This window comes from Dipodomys merriami, unplaced genomic scaffold (genome assembly GCF_024711535.1).
Source record: "Dipodomys merriami isolate MVZ:Mamm:240054 unplaced genomic scaffold, mDipMer1.0.p SCAF_71, whole genome shotgun sequence".
Classification (NCBI taxonomy): domain Eukaryota; kingdom Metazoa; phylum Chordata; class Mammalia; order Rodentia; family Heteromyidae; genus Dipodomys; species Dipodomys merriami.
The window spans coordinates 1,839,439-1,857,680 of record NW_027206302.1 but is presented as its reverse complement, the minus strand read 5'-3'; the positions used below and the strand labels follow the sequence as shown (position 1 = coordinate 1,857,680).

At 42.7% G+C, this 18,242-nt stretch overlaps 2 protein-coding genes across 11 annotated transcripts in view; one reads left to right on the top strand and one right to left on the bottom strand.

Moving 5' to 3' along the window:
- The window catches only part of S100pbp (S100P binding protein), a 43,710-nt gene extending 29,218 nt beyond the window's left edge, over window positions 1-14,492 (bottom strand). For 4 of the 10 annotated variants that reach the window (XM_070008827.1, XM_070008833.1, XM_070008834.1 and 1 more), the window contains exons 1-5: window positions 14,407-14,492; window positions 6,930-7,046; window positions 5,829-6,625; window positions 3,429-3,529; window positions 1,515-1,618 (exon numbers count right to left, since the gene is read on the bottom strand). In XM_070008827.1, the coding sequence (XP_069864928.1) occupies window positions 1,515-1,618; window positions 3,429-3,529; window positions 5,829-6,623 (1,000 nt within the window). In that variant the 5' untranslated portion in view covers window positions 6,624-6,625; window positions 6,930-7,046; window positions 14,407-14,492. Of the gene's footprint in view, window positions 1-1,514; window positions 1,619-3,428; window positions 3,530-5,828; window positions 6,626-6,929; window positions 7,047-8,277; window positions 8,332-11,387; window positions 11,985-14,406 lie in introns of those variants that run through there. The other 6 variants (XM_070008831.1, XM_070008836.1, XM_070008835.1 and 3 more) reach the window with 5 other exon arrangements.
- Yars1 (tyrosyl-tRNA synthetase 1) overlaps window positions 14,329-18,242 on the top strand; it is a 30,010-nt gene continuing 26,096 nt past the window's right edge. The window contains exon 1 of the mRNA XM_070008815.1: window positions 14,329-14,900. Coding sequence (XP_069864916.1) covers window positions 14,733-14,900 — 168 coding nt within the window. The 5' untranslated portion in view covers window positions 14,329-14,732. The remainder of the gene's footprint in view (window positions 14,901-18,242) is intronic.

The window sequence follows — 18,242 nt, the reverse complement described above, 5'->3', positions numbered from 1 at the left end:
CAATAAATAGCTCCCACATGGCAATGAGTTTTACCTTATTAAAACTCTAAGCCAATGTCAAATGATCACATAGTCTCAGCCTCCTGAGTAGCTAGTATTATAAGTGTGAGCCGCAGGTGCTTGGCTCTACAAGTAAGTTTTTAACTAGTCAAGGTCATTTAACAAGTAAGTGTGAAGATCTGAAGTAAGAAGTTAGCTCTACACTAGACTTTATTTTCCCCACTACTAGTCTGCTGCCTTTCCACTGTATGTCTAGTGTTCCTGAATACATATAGGATATAGACTGTTACGGTAATATTCAAAGACTGGATGAAAAGATGCTAAAATGTGTGCAACTGCTCTTTGCCATTGAACTTTTCCTTCAATGCCTCAGACAAGAAAAAAATATGTAACTAGGATCAGTGTCAACTGTCTAGAATATAAAGAAAGGAAAGTCACCTCAGAGAAAGAAAAGCAATGACCAGGCCTTTCCCACAGAGCTTGATTAAATCTGGCCCTCCAACTATGAGGGTTAGAGGTTATCTCTACTTCCAGAAGGCCTAAAATACAGCACAAACCAAAAATATCCCACAAGCTGGATACTGGTAGCTTACATCTATCCTAGTTATTCAGGAGGCTGATATGAGGATTGAAGTTCAAAGCCAGCTGGGGCAGAAAACTTTGTGAGACTCTATCTCCAATTAACCACCAGAAAACCAGAAGTGGTACTGTGGCCCAAAGTGGTACAGAGCTAGCCTTGAGTAAAAAGTTCAAACACATTACCCAGGCCCTGAGTCCAAGCCCCAGAATCAGTACCAAAAGAAAAAAAAATCTGATTTATGTCTCTTAGACCTTTCACTTAGAGCCTTATAAAACAAAGCTACTAATTAAGGACTTTTTCAAAAGAAAAGAGGGGTCTTCTCTACAAAACGACTGAAAATTCTCCTAAAACTGTCCCTAGTAATTTACATCAGATCTTAAGGGTAATTAAACTCAAAATTTTTTCTGTAGAACTTATCCTTCTGATCCATCTTCTCCTTTTACCAACACATAAGGATTTCTTCCTGTTTCCTACTGTGCTTTAAATGTAATTCTTTTTAGGAAATAGTAGAGTTGGTAGATGTCTGAACTACTACACACCTTAACCACCAGGAAGCCACTCTTCATTTGCAGTATGGGGGTGAATTTGCTTGACCCTTCCCTAATACTGGTTAAGCCCAAAGTACTCTGAATAACTATCTGGTTAGACAAAGTAAATCTTTGGGTAAGGAAGTTATCTTCCTGTACCAAGTTAAGAAAATTCAAACCAATGATAGTAACATATACTGGTAATCTCAGCACTTGGGAGTCTAAGGCAGGAAAATCATGAGTTTAAGGACAACCTGGACTAAATAGTGAAAATCTGTTTCAAAGAAAAACAAACAAAAGACAAAAAAGAAAAAGAAAACTCAAAATAATTTCCCAGTTTGAGTTACACTGGAAAGAAAAAAAGTCCCATCATATGTTTGATTACAATTCTTTGTTCACCATTTTACCTTGATTGGAGTCCCCTGGGTCTTCTATATGTGCAATGACTCTGCTGAGATAAATTTCCTTCTGCTTTTCTAGATCTGATTGTGAAAATGTCGAAACACTAGACCTGAACAAAGCAAATTGGAAGGAAGAAAAATAGTCTATTAGAACCATGATTATAGTATTTTATAAAGAGAAATCACACACTGATGAATGGTTTGAACAACCAACTTTCAGAGGCAAAGATCTAGCAATAGAAGACAGGGTTAGTCATATAACATTGAGAAGTAAAAGGAAGAGGAAAATTAGATACAAACTCTTGCTACTAAAGATTAGGAAGGTAAAAATTACCTAGTCTCTAAAGAAAGAAAGCATTTGTTAAGTAATTCAAGGTTAGTCAGGAAATAGCTAACTTCATAGAGCCTCAGAAAAGTTGAATGAAGACTGAAAAGAACCAGCTAAGTCTGGCAATTTAGTACAATGGTGACCTTAGCAAGAGCACTTTCTTTTATTTTTAATTTATTTTTATTGTGAAAATACTGTACAGAGGGGTTACAATTACGTGGGTAAGATAATGAGCACGTTTCTTATCAAGCATTGTAGCAAGAGCACTTTCTTGTCCTTTCTCATACTAATACACTACACTAAAGAGTGAGTGGATGAGAATATTGAGACAGTATGTTTACTATTGTTCCAACTGGCCTTGCTAGTGTTCTTTTGGTACAATTTTGATTATAAGAAATTCACAGCTGGCTGCTGGTGGCTCACACGTGTAATCCTAGCTACTCAGGAGACTGAGATTTGAGGATAGCAGTTTAAAGCCAGCCTAGGAAGGAAGTTCTGTGAGATTCTTATATCTCCAATTAACCACCAGAAAACCAGAAGTGGGGCTGTGGTTCAAGAAAGAGTGCAGGGACAGTACTTGCAGGCCCTGAGTTAAAGCTTCACAACTGATAGAAAGAAAGAAAGAAAGAAAGAAAGAAAGAAAGAAAGAAAGAAAGAAAGAAAGAAAGAAAGAAAGAAAGAAAGAAAGAAAGAAAGAAAGAAAGAAAGAAAGAAAGAGAGAGGAAGGAAGGAAGGAAGGAAGGAAGGAAAGAAAAGAAAGAAAGAAAGAAAGAGAGAGAGAGAGAGAAAGGAAGGAAGGAAGGAAGGAAGGAAAGAAAAGAAAGAAAGAAAGAAAGAAAGAAAGAAAGAAAGAAAGAAAGAAAGAAAGAAAGAAAAAGAAATTCACAATGTTTCCCCTTAAGTAGGCTAACAAAACAATAAAAAAAAAAACAGAAAATAAGACTGGAGTGGTAGTCAAAAAGAACTAGCATTAGTTTTTAAAGAATATATAATAAGTGTGTATTTTTTTAAGTATTTCACTACTGTTAAGGAAGTGGATCTGATTCAATCTAAAATATAGCTTTTCTAAAACATTCAATGAAAAGGCCTATGTACAGACACTGCCATCTCCTGGCCACAAGAAAATAAACTGAAAAGAGAATCCAAATTTGCAATCCCTAACTAGGATTTTTTCTCCCATTGAATGTAAGTAGGGACAGATGACTCAATGACTTTCTACACAATTCTATATTTTGTTAAAATTATTCTGACCTCCTATCATATAAGCAATCAGGATTCTCTATACACAGGATGATAAATGTTGTATTTATATAATGTTTGCTTACACTAACAGGATTTCTACTTTCCTAATAACTTGTGAAGGAGCAGAGAAGGCATGACTAGTATTATTTTACTGATATGGAAACTGAGGTCTAAAGTAAAAGATTATTTGACTTGCCCAAGATCACACAAGTAGATAGTGCCAAAACTTCAGGTTTATTTCCTATGTAGGTTTTTATTTCCCCCTCCATACTAATGGGACACTAGAGAGGGGATAGAAGGAAATTAAAAGGGAATTACCAGAAACCAGAATTATTACACTGTTACATTACCTAGTTTTGGTTTGTAGAACAGGAATGACTTTGCCTAGTACTCTTCTGTCGCTTCTCTCACGAGCTTTCATCTCCCCAGAATCCCTGTCATGAATATTCTGCTTTTTCCACAAAAGAAATGCAAAAGGAAAGATGGTTCTTAGGCATAAGTACTTATGTCAGTTTACAATATCTAACTGAAAGCAACATCATTTATGAAAATATTTTCAAAGGCTACAAGCATGTATCTTTGAACACTACTCTGTGAACCACACACTATGGTAGTACTTTAAGTGAAATAGCAATTATAACCTTAAAAACAAAAGAAAAAGAAGGAAAGAAAGGAAAGGGGAGGGGAGGAAAAAGGAAGATAGATGGACAGATGGAAGAGTGGTTGGATGGATGGATGGATGGAAGGTGCCAGCTCACACCTATAATCCTAGCTACTCTGGAGGACTAGCTCTGAGGATCATGGTTTGAAGCCAGTCCTGACAAGAAAAAGTCTCTTATTTCCAATTAACCACCAAAATGCTAGATATGGAGCTGGAGCTGTAGTGGCAGAGAGCTCAAGGAACAGTACCCAGCCTTGAGTTCAAGCCCCAGGAGTTGCCTGGGCATGTGCAAACACACAGAGAAAGAAAGAAAGAAAGAAAGAAAGAAAGAAAGAAAGAAAGAAAGAAAGAAAGAAAGAAAGAAAGAAAGAAAGAAAGAAAGAAAGAAAGAAAGAAAGAAAGAAAGAAAGAAAGAGAGAGAGAGAGAGAGAGAGAGAGAGAAAGAAAGAAAGAGAAAGAGGAAGGAAGGAAGGAAGGAAAGGAGGGAGGGAAGGGAGGGAAGGAAGGAAAGTGAGCACTCGAGAAAAAGAGAGAGAGAGAGAGAAAGAGGGGGAGGGAGGGAGGAAGGGAGGGACGGAGGGAGGGAGAAGACTTTAAACTAGAAATTATTTTACACTTATTTAGCAGGTAGGGATGTCTCAAAAACAGTTTGAGCTGGGCGCCATAGCTTACACCTGTAAACCTAGCTACTCAGGAGTCTGAGCTTTAAGGATCGCAGTTCAAAGCCAAGCCAGGCAGGAAAGTCCATGACTCTTTTTTTTTTTGGTCCAGTCATGGGGCCTGAACTCTGGGCCTGGGTGCTGTCCCTCAGCTCTTCAGCTCAAGGCTAGCGCTCTACAACTTGAGTCACAGCGCCACTTCCAGGTTTTTTCTTTCTGCTTATGTGGTGCTGAGGAATCGAACCCAGGGCCTCAGGCATGCAAGGCAAGCACTCTATCACTGAGCCAACTTCCCAGCCCAATGACTCTTATCTCCAATTAATAACCAGAAAACTAGAAGTGGTTCTGTGGCTCCAAGTGGTAGACAATGAAAAAGCTCAGGGACAGTGCCCAGGCCCTGAGTTCAAGCCCCAGGACTGACCAAAAAAAAAAAAAAATTGGGTGGGGTTGGAGGTACTGGGCTCAGTTGATAGAACATCATCCAAAGAGTAAAGTGTCAGGTATTGAGTTCAAGTCCTGTCTTGGAACAAAATAATAGTTTGTCAGGAATGTTGCTCAGTGATAGGCCACTTGCCTAGAATTAAAAATAAATTAATTAATTAAAAAGGCAAATTTCCTATGATTTTTTTCCCCCATTTTTTTGTGATTGACTCAGACTTGGTACTACATATCAAATAAGCGTGGTAACTAAAGATTAAGACTTAGGCTAGAACCGCCCTCCTCCCCCCCCCCAAAAAAAAACAATCAACAAATAAAATCATCATCTTAGTAATTATCCAATAAATGATAGTTTATGATGAATCAGGTACTGTGGATATATTATTTCATTAGTCATTATGCTGCCAAACATTTATTTCAATTTATAGATAGACTGAACCAGTGATAGAGCACAAACTTAGCATATATTAAGGTCCTGGGTTTAATCCCATTACAAAAAAATATATAAATTTTTTTTTTGGTCGGCCGTCAGGCTTGAACTCTGGGCCTGGGCGCTGTCCCTGAGCTCTTCAGCTCAAGGTGAGCGCTCTACCGCTTGAGCCACAGCGCCACTTCCGGTTTTCTAGTAGTTTATTGGAGATAAGAGTCTCATGAACTTTCCTGCCCAGGCTGGCTTGGAACCGCAATCCTCAGATCTTAGCCTCCTGCATAACTAGGATTACAGGCATGAGCCACGGGCGCCTGGCTACAAAAAATAAATTTGGGGGAACATAAAAGCTAAATAATTAGCCACAGGTAATAGTACTAGATCAGTCCAAATCCTAACTTATCTGAATACAAAGTGTTGCTAGACTGTAACAAAAGTACCACTGTGGGACATGATTACTCTTGTAGGTAGAAATGTGCAGAGACACCAATATAAAGGAATTCTTCTGTACAACTTCTAAACAAAAACAACTTTTTTCTCTTCACCTTGAAAAAAACATACTTACTCTGTTTGAAGAACTGGAAACTGAATTTCTCACTTCAGAACTTGATTTATGTGATCCATTTTTCCAGGATGATCCTGTATTAGCTGTCTCTAAATGGTCTGAGATCTGAGGCAATTCAGGAGTAGATTTCTTGCTGCCAGGTGTATTTTTTTCAGATATAGTCTGTTGCAGGTTATTGTTTGAAGAAGAGAGCAAGGACCCATCCACGGTGGGATTGAGGTTGCTCCCTTCAGATTCAGTACGAAGTTTGCTCTCATTTGGACTAAGATCATCATCTTCTCTCATCTGTTCCTCAAGGGAGGAGGATTTTTCAGTATCCTTGGATGAATCAGTCTTATCTTTATCAAGTACAGGATCACAAACTGTTGGATTAAATGGTGCAACAGTTACTTTTACGAAATTTTTTTCAAGTACAGAGTTTCTGTCTAATGGTTTTGTAGAATTTGGTCCATGACCAAGTGATGTACTTAGCTGAGGTAGTTTGAAGAAGCCAGAGGTCTCAGCTATCGGTACCAAGCTATACGATGAATTTTTTTCTTGGGAATTATGGCGTAGACTCTGACTCCCTCTTCCTCTGTTTTCATCATGCCCATCATCACCATCATCCTTTAAGAGCACCTCAATCTCTTCCTCAGTGAAACTGAAATGGCCATCATCTTCTTCTCCATCAGATAACTCTAACAAAGAGTCATCTAATCCATCCTCATCCAAGGAACCCCAAGAAAATGGGGCATTGTCTTTAGGCAAAAAAGAGGTTCCAGAAGACTGTTCAGAGGGCACGAGTGAGCACGTCATATCTGGAGAAATAATAGGAAGTTTCACCAAGGAATGAGAAAAAAACCTTAAATCAACTCTAATCCACTATATATGAAAATAGTATCCCAATATTTAAAATTCCTTGCATTGTAACTTGTAACATAGGAAGCCAGGCGCTGAGTTCAAGCCCCAGGACCGGTACATACAAAATAATAATAATGCAAACAAAAAAAGTATATAAGGGTATGTAAAATATTTGTAGAAATTCAGTATACACTTGAAAAAAAAAAAGATATTTAAATTTTTTTTAAAAAAGGAATACAAGAAGATACATGTCTTCCATACTTTATGGAGCTGTTGGAGCGATATCTGCCTTTGCCACGAGACCAAATGGAAGAGAGTTTCAACTCCTTCTGGCTGTTCCTTTCAGAAGACTTGTCAAAATGATTGACTCCCACCTTCCTGCAGGCACAAAGAAAATTAAAGGATCTTCACATCACTTTCAACTCTGCTAATTACAAAGTCGACTATATTATGCTTCAAGGTGCTCCATTTATTAATTTTGATCTTGATTTTTTTTAATACCTGAAAGTTGAGGGTTTTTTTTTTTCTTCAGCCAAGAACACCAAAGAAAAACCTTTAGAGGAACAAAATTATGCAACTTGGAACTAGTTTTGTTCCCTCTAACAACTTGCAATTTCTATATTATCATTTGCTTTATTTAGTAGGATGAATACTGGCTTGGGAGTCCAAATATGCATGCTATGGTACTGGTTCTGTCACAAGCTCTATGTGCTAGCCACTGTCAATCATTTTGATTTGTTTCCTCATTTATGAAATTGAAAGAGACTAAACAATGTTGAAGATTCCATCAAAATCTAAAAATTAATCATTACAATACCAAAACCCCTCCTTTTCAATATACATAAAGCAGGAAACATTTATAAAGCTATAAACACAAAACCAGTTAATATTATAACCTGCAGGGAAATAAATTAGGTGAAAGGAAGAATTTTGTCAGAGCTCTGTCCCTGAGCTTCTTTTGCTCAAGACTAGCACTCTACGACTTGAGTCACAGTTCCACTTCTGATTTTCTGGTGGTTAATTGGAGATAAGGATCTCACAGACTTTCCTGATGTTTGACTATATTGACTAGGCTGGCCTCAAACTTGAGATCCCAGCTGGCTAGCTTCTAACCATGATCCTCAGATTTTAGCCTCCTGAAGATTACAGGCATGAGCCACTGGCACCCAGCTTCTTAAAGCTTTTTTACTACAAAATTTTCTCTACTCTTCTACTCTCCATACCACATCTAGAGTTTTAGCTTCAGTTCACTGATACATTCAGAAAATGTTTTCTGAGCTAGAATCATTACATAGTATTGAGCTATAAGACATCTCTATATGATTTCCAAGAAATGAAGCTATATATAATCCCTCATGGAATATCATGTTAGAGGAAAGAATAAAGCTACAATGTAAAACAATCTAAAAGGGTGTGGACAATGAAGTACAAAGGAAATGAAAGCTGGGTGCCCGTGGCTCACGCCTGTAATCCTAGCTACTCAGGAGGCTGAGATCTGAGGATCATGGTTCAAAGCTAGCCTGGGCAGGAAACTCTGTGAGACTCTCATCTCCAATAAACCAGTAGAAAACTGGATGTGGCACTGTGGCTCAAGCAGTAGAGCACTCACCTTGAGCTGAAGAGCTGAGGGACAGCATTCAGGCCCAGAGTTCAAGCCCCACGACTGACAAAAAAAAAAAAAAAAAAAGAAGTAGAAAGAGGAGATATAATAGAATTTTACAATTAAAAAGGACCTACTTATCTTAGAAATGTGATGTGCATAAAGAAATATTAAGTGACTACAATAAATCAGATGAGATACACGTTACATCTCCAACCACTAAATACAACTCTATAAAATTGAACTTATCAAAGAGAAACCAAGTTTTCTGATACATTTAAGTTTACAGCCACTAATATTATTTATTTACCAGTGCTCCAGCAATTGGAGGTAGAAGAAGGTAGCTTGGTAGTATAGGACATGTTTAGAATGGCTGAGACCCAAAAAAATAAAAATAGCCAGATGCTGGTGGCTCATGACTGTAATCCTAACTACTTAAGAGGCTGAGATCTGAGGATCATTGTTCAAAGCCATCTGAGGTAGGAAAGTCTGTGAGACTCTAATCTCCAATTAACCACCAGAAAACTGGAAGTGGCACTGTGGCTCAAAGTGGTATAGCACTAGCCTTGAGCAAAAGAGCTCAAGGACAACCCCTAAGCCCTGAGTTCAAGCTCCAGGACCAACAAAAGAGAAAAACAAATGCTGACTTGCAGACACAGCCAAGGCCTCCATGAAGAATTATAATTTTGTGACCATCACTCAGCCCCCAAAACTATTAATCCATAGCTAATCTTTTGCCCCACTTACTTCCCCCTTTACCATATTATTTTAAATACCAGGAATCATATCACTGTATCTGTAAATGAGAATTACTTATCATAAAATACAATGGACACCAGTAACACACACCTGTAATCCGACCTACTCAGGAGACTGCCCAGGCAGAAAAGTTTTTGAGATTTTTTTTTTTTTGGGGGGGGGGGAAGGTCCAGTCGTGGGGCCTGAACTCTGGGCTTGAGCATTATTCGTCCACTTTTCAGCTCAAGGCTAGCGCTCTACCACTTGAGCCACAGTGCCACTTCCAGCTTTTTTTTCTTTTTGCTTATATGGTGCTGAGGAATTGAACCCAGGGCCTCATGCATGCAAAGCAAGTGCTCTACCACTGAGCCATCTTCCCAGCCCCAGTTTTTGAGATTCTTATCTCCAATAAACTAACAAAAAGCCAAAGGGCAGCTGTGGCTCAAGTGGTACAATGCTAGCCTTGAGTGAAAAAGCTCAGGAATAACACTAAGCCATGAGTTCAAGCCCCAGGACAAGCACAAAAAAAGGTTCACACCTGTAATCTTAGCTACTTAAGAGACTGAGAGGACAGAGGTTTAAAGCTAGCCCAGGAAAACACCAATAAATTCTTACTTCTAATTGATCACAAAAAAGCTGGACGTAGAAGTGTGACTCAAGTGGTAAAACATCAGCTGGAGCAAAAGAGCTAAGAAGAGGACATGAGGCCCTTTAAGATCCGGTACTTGGCACCAAAAGTAAATAAATCTCAATATTCCTTCAAGCTTAAAAAAAAATCAATATCCAAATAAGGTCCAAATAATTAAATGACATATCATGTGGGTATTTTCATTTTTAAATTCACTTTGCATTCAATTTGTTAAGCAATAATAGGTATATGAATACTACCTATTTCCTAAAGTTATAAAAAGATGCATGGAAGCTGAACAGTGGTGGCTCATGCCTATAATCCTAGCTACTTCGGAGGCTGAGATCCACCGGTTAGAGTTCAAAAAGCCAGCCTGGGCAAAAAAGTACGTGAGATTCTTACATCCAATTAACTAAAGCCAATAGTGGAGGTCTGGCTCAAGTAGTAGTGTGGCAGGCTTGAATGAAAAAGCCAAGCAAGGCATGAAGACCTCAGTTCAAGCTCTAGTACCAACACACAAAAAATATGCATGGAAACTGAATTCAGAGTAATGATTATTTCTAGTGGTAGGAAGGGAAGAGAAATGGGAGGAATGGGTAATTTCATTTCTATCTAGAATGTTGTGTCTTAAAAACAGTAAGGAGCCAGGTGCCAGTAGCTGACACCTGTAATCCTAGCTACTAAGAAGGCTGAGATCTGAGGATCACAGTTTGAAGCTAGCCTAGGCAGGAAAGCCCATGGGGGGTGGGGAGTGTCATGGGGTTTGAACTCGGCCTGGGTGCTGTCCCTCAGCTCCTCGGCTCAAGATAAGCATTCTACCACTTGAGCCACAGTACCACTCCCGGTTTCCTGGTGGTTAATTGAAGATAAGAGAGTCTCACAGACTTTTCCTGCCCGGGCTGGCTTTGAACCTCAATTCTCAGATCTCAGCCTGAGTAGCTAGGATTACAGGCATGAGCCACAAAAAGAGCTGGAAGTGGAGCTATAGCTCAAAGGATAGAGCACTAGCCTTGAGCTTTACAAAAGCTCAGGGACAATGGCCAGGCAGAGTTCAAACCCAGAACTGGCCAAAAAAAACACAAAAAAACAAAAAGCAGGGCACTGGTGGTTCACACCACTGGTGGATACCTCAAATGGTAAAGCACTAGTCTAATAAACACAAGGCCCATTACAGCAAAAACACAAAAAAATAACAAGACCTGAAACAATATGGTAATGAAAGATGAAACTGGTAAGTCTAATTATATTCAATACTGTATTACTTCCTCTTGATTTTGCATGTTTTCCATGTGTGTCTGTGTGTGTGCGCACGTACGCGCGCGCATGCACACATGCACCAGTCCTGGGGTATGAACTCAAGGCCTGGGCACCGCCCCTGAGCTTTTTCTAGTGCCTGGCTCTTTTTTTTATTTTTGTCAGTCATGGGGCTTGAACTCTGGGTCTGAATGCTGTCCCTCAAATGCTGTCCCTCAGCTCTTCAGCTCAAGGGTAGCACTCTACCACTGAGCTACAATGCCACTTCCAGTTTTCTACTGGTTTATTGGAGATAAGAGTTTCACGGAGTTTCCTGCCCAGGCTGGCTTTGAACCATGATCCTCAGATCTCAGCCTCCTGAGTAGCTAGGATTATAGGCGTGAGCCACCGGCGCCCGGCTTGGCTCTCTTTTTTAAATTCAGACTTTGGCAAGCCACTTGAAGTGTTTTTTTGTTTTTGTTTTGTTTTTTTAAATCTATCTATATACCTACCTACCTACCTGGGTCTCTCTCTATAGCCCAGGATGGCCTCAAACTCTCAATCTTCCCGTCTCTATCTCCTTGTGTAGTGCTTGGGATTTTACAGGTATGAGCCACCACACCTGCTTTCACTTGTCTCTAAATCTCAATACTGATGCATTCTCCTGGAAAAAGGCAGATAAATATTCACTACTAATTGTATTAAGTGAGGATCAACTGAATGATTTGGAGCAAAGCAATTTAAACTTTTTTTTTTTTTTTGCCAGTTCTGGGGCTTGAACTCAGGGCCTGGTCACTGTCCCTCAGTTTCTTTTGCTCAAGGCTAACACTACCTCTTAAGCCACAATGCCACTTCCTCCTTTTTCTGTTTATGTGGTTCTAAAGAATCAAACCCAGGGCTTCATGCATGCTAGACAAGCCTTCTATCACTAAGCCACATTTCCCAGCCCTAAACTTCAATTTTTTCTTTCTTTTGTCAGTGTGGGGCTTGAACTCTGAGCCTGGGCACTGTCCCTCAGCTCTTCAGCTCAAGACTAGCAGTCTATCACTTGAGCCACAGCAGCACTTCCAGTTTTCTGGTGGTTTGAGATAAGAGTCTCACAGACTTTCCTCCTCAGGCTGGCTTTGAACTGCAATTCTCAGATCTCAGTCTCCTGAGAAGCGAGGATTATAGGCATGAGTCACCAGCACCCAGCTTTTAAAAATTCTATACTGGGCTGGGAAGGTGGCTCAGGGCCTTGCATGCATGAGGCCCTGGGTTCGATTCCTCAGCACCACATAAGCAAAAAGAAAAAAGCCGGAAGTGGTGCTGTGGCTCAAGTGGTAGAGTGCTAGCCTTGAGCTGAAGAGCTGAGGGACAGCGCCCAGGCCCCGAGATCAGGCCCCACAACCGGACCAAAAAAAAAAAAAATTCTATACTAATAAAAGTAGACATTTGCCAGGTGCTGGTGGCTTACACCTGTAATCCTAGTTACTCAGGAGGTTGAGATCTGAGGATCACAGTTCAAAGCCAGCCTGGGCAGAAAAGTCTGTGTCCAATAAACTACTCAGAAAAAGCCAGAAGTGGCACAGTGGCTCAAGTAGTAAAGTACTAGCCCTGAGCACAAAGAGGGTCAGAGACAGCACCTAGGCCCTGAATTCAAGCTCCAGGACAAGGAAAAAAAAAAAAAGCTGATATTTAATTAATTTGAAGAGAAGAAAACCCTCAAGTAAAACTGAAGCTCTTAAGTGAAGTGGCACAAGACAACCTAGTTACTCTTCTGCCCTTCTATGATCACATGCCTTTCTTGGCACTTGCCTGGCAACCCTCACTAAAATATGAGGACCCCTTTGTCTTTAGGAAGAATAATTTTCCCATCTCCAAATTCTTCTATTTCCCATCCCTGTGTGACCCTATTCTGTCCTTCCACATCTCTCACCTGTCCACCCCCTTCTTCACACTTCAGTGTACCACCCCCTCTCTCTCTGTTCTCTAACCTCCTGGTTGCAACCTCAGAAACTGGTTCCCTATCTATTTTTACCTTACCTCAGAAAACCTATTGCCTTCGAGCACAAAGCCTTATTTTATTCAGGCCACTAAAACTCCAACTCTACACACATACCCTACACCACCCTCTTTCAAGACTCTTAAATCCAAAACAGGGTTTAGCAGAAATAGCCAATAGCAAGGATTATTTACAAAAGGACAGAACTCCATGTTGGCCTTTTATTTCCAATTTTCCCTAAATGTGAACCACACAGCACAAAAGGCTTTGTTATTACTCATGAGCAGGCCTAACATTAAAAAAAAAAAAAAAAAAACACCACAGTGAACTGAAATTATCTTTTAAGAATTCTGCAACTCCCTCTGAGATAACTGGAAACTCTGCTGGCCAACAAAACAACCCAAGGCTGGAAATCACTGCTTGAGGTAACATTTCACTTAGGTGAGGTTGCCAAGACTCTCTTCCCACATGAGCATGAGAGTAGATATTATTAGGCTGCAGCAACAGGTTTCTCTTTTAAAAGATAAAAGAAAAAAAATTAGACGGGTCTGCTAAGGTTTGGAACACCTAACCAATATATGCACACAACAAAACAAAAACACCTGGAGGCCCAGGCACGGAGGCATTGGTGGCTCACACCTGCAATCTTAACTCAGGAGGCTGAGTTCTGAGGACCACGGTTCGAACCCAGCCCAGGCAGGAAAGTCCATGAAAGTCTTATCTCCAATTGACCAACCAAAGGCCCGTACTGGAGCTGTGGCTCCAGTGGTACTAGTCTTGAGGGGGGCGGGGGGAGAACAAAAAAGAAAACGAAGGCACAGCGCATTCGAGCCCTAGGACCGGCGCGCGCGTGCACACCTGCACGCACAAGAGCAGGCACCAAAACAAAACCTGGAGACGGGGTCGGGGGACCGTGGGCAGCCCTTAACAGTTCTTGGGAACAGATGGGCTAGACCCTCCACCCCACAAAACCGGCTTTTTTTTTTTTTTTTTAAAGAAACACAGCGGTCGCCAGGCGGCGCCGCTCTCCACCGGGGTCTCCGCGCCTGCCCCCACCCCGGAGACGGAGAATCCCCGCCTCCCCGTGGAAAGTGGGAGAAGCGCGGGCTTTCTCCCCGCCCCTCCCCCCGGCGGGGCAGCTTCGGCCCGCGCGGCACCCCCGCGCCTCGGCGGACCCCGGCCTGCCGCGGCCGCCCGCCCGGCGCCCCGGGGCGCCCGCGGGGGTCTCGGCCTCGCGACGCCGGTCCTCGGCCCCCGCCCCCCGACGCGGCCACCGTCCCCTCCACACCAAGCGGGGACGCGGACGCCGCTCCTCGCCGCTCGCACGGCCCCACCGCCCCCCTTCACCTCAGGCGAGGGGCGTCGTGGCCCTCCAGCGTGGGGAGGGGGGGCAGGGATATTGCCCCGCCAGCGCCTCAGGAACTAGGGCCGGCCCTCCTCCCAGCGGGCTCAGGGCCTCCCCATCCCTTAACGGGGCACCCCTAGAGAAGCAACAGGCTCCCCCAGACCCCCGCCCACCGGCAGACGCCGATCCCTCAACCCTCTCGCTCTTCACCTCCGGAAGCTGGGCCAAAGCCTGGGCGAGCGACTGCGCCTCACTCCGCCCCCTGCGCCATTTTGTCGCCCCCTCCTCGACCTCCCCCAACCCGGAACAGCCGGGCCAACGCCAAGGGGCGGGAAAATTAGACATGATTGGCAAGAAACCGCCACACCTCTGAGGGTGGAGCTTCAGACAGGCATACAGCCCCGCCCTCAGCACCGCCCCCTTTGCCTAATAGCTCCACCCATTCCCCCCATCGACCCGCTCGACTGTCCTCTATTCTTGCCTCCCGGCTAGGTAGAGAGAGCTAGGCCGAGCTAGCCGAACGACGAACTCAGCTGATGCAACCTGGCGGGACTCGCGAGACAGCTCCCGGCACGCGGCGGCGGCGGCGGCGACCCAAGAAGGGGCGCGGGTGCCGGCTCAGCTCGGAAGTCACGGGTGGCGAAGCAATGGGAGAATCTCCCAGTCCTGAAGAGAAGCTGCACCTTATCACCCGGAACCTGCAGGTAGGCCTCAGGGGTGGGATGCGCCGATTGGGCTGAGCCCCACTATTCGGTCCTAAGTACGCGGGGTCGGGACTCGACTCCAGGGCAGCTCCGAGAACCTGCAGACCTTACTCCTGATGGATCAGCAGGTCAATCAAGCAACCATACCCTGGGTGCCACAGAAATCACCGCGAGCTCTGTTCACCTGTGCACTTACCTTGGAACAGGCTTTGGATCGCGGACTTCCACCTCACTCGCCAAGCTGGGAATGAGTCTGGGCCCTGCCCTCCCAGAGCTCGTTTGAAGGGGATCTGACATATAAAATGACCCATAGCCCAAACCATTACTGTTGAAGCTAGTGCTGAAAGTTCTTATACGTGCAACATTGAAAGGAAATAAGAGGAAAGAAAACTTCCTATAAGGAAATGACCTCTAAATTGCCCGAATGATGCGAATCCAACCTTCTCGGCATCCTATCGTTGCCTATTGTTGTGAGCCAGAGAAGCAATGGAGGAAGCGCATTACAGACCGGAGAGTACTGTCTGGAGCCGGCGGGGAGGGAGGGTGAGAGGGGAAGAATATTGTGGTTCAGAGAGAAGGCTAATTTAGATGTGTGATGTAGCTCCCGTTCCGTAGAGAGCACAAATGAGGCCCTGAGTTCAATCTCCAGAGCCCCAATCCCCCATCCCTACCAAGAATGGGCAGATCTTTTGATATATCGCCTTCAAACCTGAGAGAGGCCTTTAACATTTTAAAGAACTCTCCTCCCCGGTTCTACCTTTTTTTTTTCTTTTTTCTCTTCCTCCATTAAACTTATCACCATCACTTTACCACTCTAAACTTAATTTTTTTGCAGTTTTGGGGATTGAATTCAGGACTTCACATTTGCTAGGCAGGCTTGCTACTCTGCCACTGGAGCTCTGCCTCCAGCCCCTTTTGGTCTTGGTTATTTTCGACATAGGGTCTAGCTTTGTTGCCAGGCCAGCCTGGGCTGTAATCTTCCTACTTAAAGCATCCTCATTAATTGCCCCCATCTTTTGGTTGGCATGGAGTCTCAAGAACAACTTTTTCTATGTGGTTGGCCTCAAAACCTTGATCCTACTTCCCAAGTAGCTAGTATTACAGGTTTGAGTCATCGCACCCAGCAAAACCTGCCCTTTTAAAGTGTACAATTCAGTGGTTTTTCATATATCCACAAGATTGGGCACCCATAGTCCCTATCTAATTCCAGAACATCTTCATTCCTTCTAGAAAAACTTGTATCATTAACAATCACAACCCATTGACTCTCCCACCAACTCCTAAAGAAATACTAATCTATTTTTTTTGTCCCTTTGTATTTGTCTATTCAAACATTTTATGCAGCTTAAATCACATAATATGTGGCTGTTTGCGTCTGACTGCTTAGTATAATATTTTCAAGGTTCATTCATGATATAGCTATCAGAATTTCCTTTTTTTATTATTTTTTATTCTCTCCCTCCCTTCTCCCTTTATTCCGCTTTCTTTTTCCTGCTAGTCTCTCCACTCTTCTGTCTGTCCTCCTCTTCTAGTTCCCATCCCCTTCCCACTATTCCCTTGCAGCTCCTTACTCTCCTCCCCTCTATTTTTCTTTTTCCTTAGATCTCCTCACTCCTTTTCCTTCTCCACTGGCCTCTTCTGACCTCCAGTCTTCTCTTCCAGGAAACCACCTTCCTTATGGGAAAGGGATTAGGCCCTGGTATGTAGAAGAGGATTGGGAGAGAAGTAAACAAACCCAGATACCCCAAAAATCATCTTGAAGACAACAACAGCAGGCAGTGGTCAGACCTTTACAAAGTCTGAAACTTGGTGACAAAACAAGAAAGCCACATTTTGTTTTTATTTTGTTGTTTTGTTGTTTTAAACAACAGCTCATGCTGGCCTTGAATTTGAGATTCTCACAATTTAGCTTCTGAAGCCCTGGAATCACAGATGTCAGAAGCCACACCCAGCTCTGGTCCTTTCTTTAGCCAAAACAAATTTTCTTGCCCCTTCCAAGAACAAACAAACAAACCTTGGCAAATCTTATCTAAGAAAATGAAACACACACAGTCATACACATAGATTTGCAATCTACGTTTCTCATTCCAATTGTTTAGTGAATATGAATGCACATATGCACACAAGAGCACACACGTGCTTGAACTCCAGGCCTTAGCACTGTTCCTGAGCTTTTTTGTTCAAGGCTAGCACTCTACTACTTGAACCACAGCTCCATTTCAACCTTTTTTGTGATTAATTGGGGTAATAATCTCATGGACTTTCCTGCCCGGAGAACATCTTTGCCTAGACTAGCTTCAAACCAAGATTCTCATATCTTAGCCACCTGAGTAGCTAGGATTACAGGTATAAGCCACCAGTGCCTGGCTCCCTCATTCCTTTTTTTTTTTTTTTTTTTTTTGGTACAGTTGTGGGGCCTGAACTCTGGGCCTGGGCGCTGTCCCTCAGCTCTTCAGTTCAGGCTAGCACTCTACTACTTGAGCCACATCGCCACTTCCGGCTTTTTTCTTTTTGCTTATGTGGTGCTTAGGAATCGAACCCAGGGCCTCATGCATACAAGGCAAGCGCTGTACCACTGAGCCATCTTCCCAGCATCTCCTTTTTTTTTGCTAGTCCTGGGGCTTGAACTCTGGGCTTGGACGCTGTCCCTGAGCTTTTGTGTTTAAGGGTACTGCTCTAGCACTTGAGCCACAGCTTGATTTCCAATTTTCCTATAGTTGGAGATAAGAGCCTTTCCTGTCAGGCTAGGAACCTAGATCCCTAGATCTAAGCCTCAGACTTGAGCCACTGGCGCCCACCCTCATTCCTTTTTTTAGGGGGTGGGGCTTAAACTCAATGCCTGGACACTGTCCATGAGCCTCTTTGTGCTCAAGGTTAGCGGTTTTTTGAGTGGTTAATTAGAGATAAGAGTCTCACGGAGACTTTTCTGCCTGTGCTGTCTTCAAACCCGCAATCCTCAGATTTCAGCCTCTTAGTAGCTAGGATTATAGGCGTAAGCCACCTGTGCCCAGCTTCATACCTTTTTTGTGAATATTATTCTACTGTATCGATATACCACATTGTGTGCTTATCTGTTTATTAATTGATAGGCATTCCACTAATAATTTTATCTTAGTTGGAGATTTTTGCTTGCTTCCTCTTAGCCATATCCTTTAATCCTAGCCTTTTTCCATAAAATAATATGTATTGGGGAACATAGGATATGCAAAGTATATGGAATTGACTTACTCACATTTTAGAGAATAAATGATATTATCTTTCTTTGGTTGGTGAGAGCCATTTAAATATCCAGGTAGTCAGGCTCTCTGGAGAATTCAACTTATTGTCAATAGGTTAGGGGCA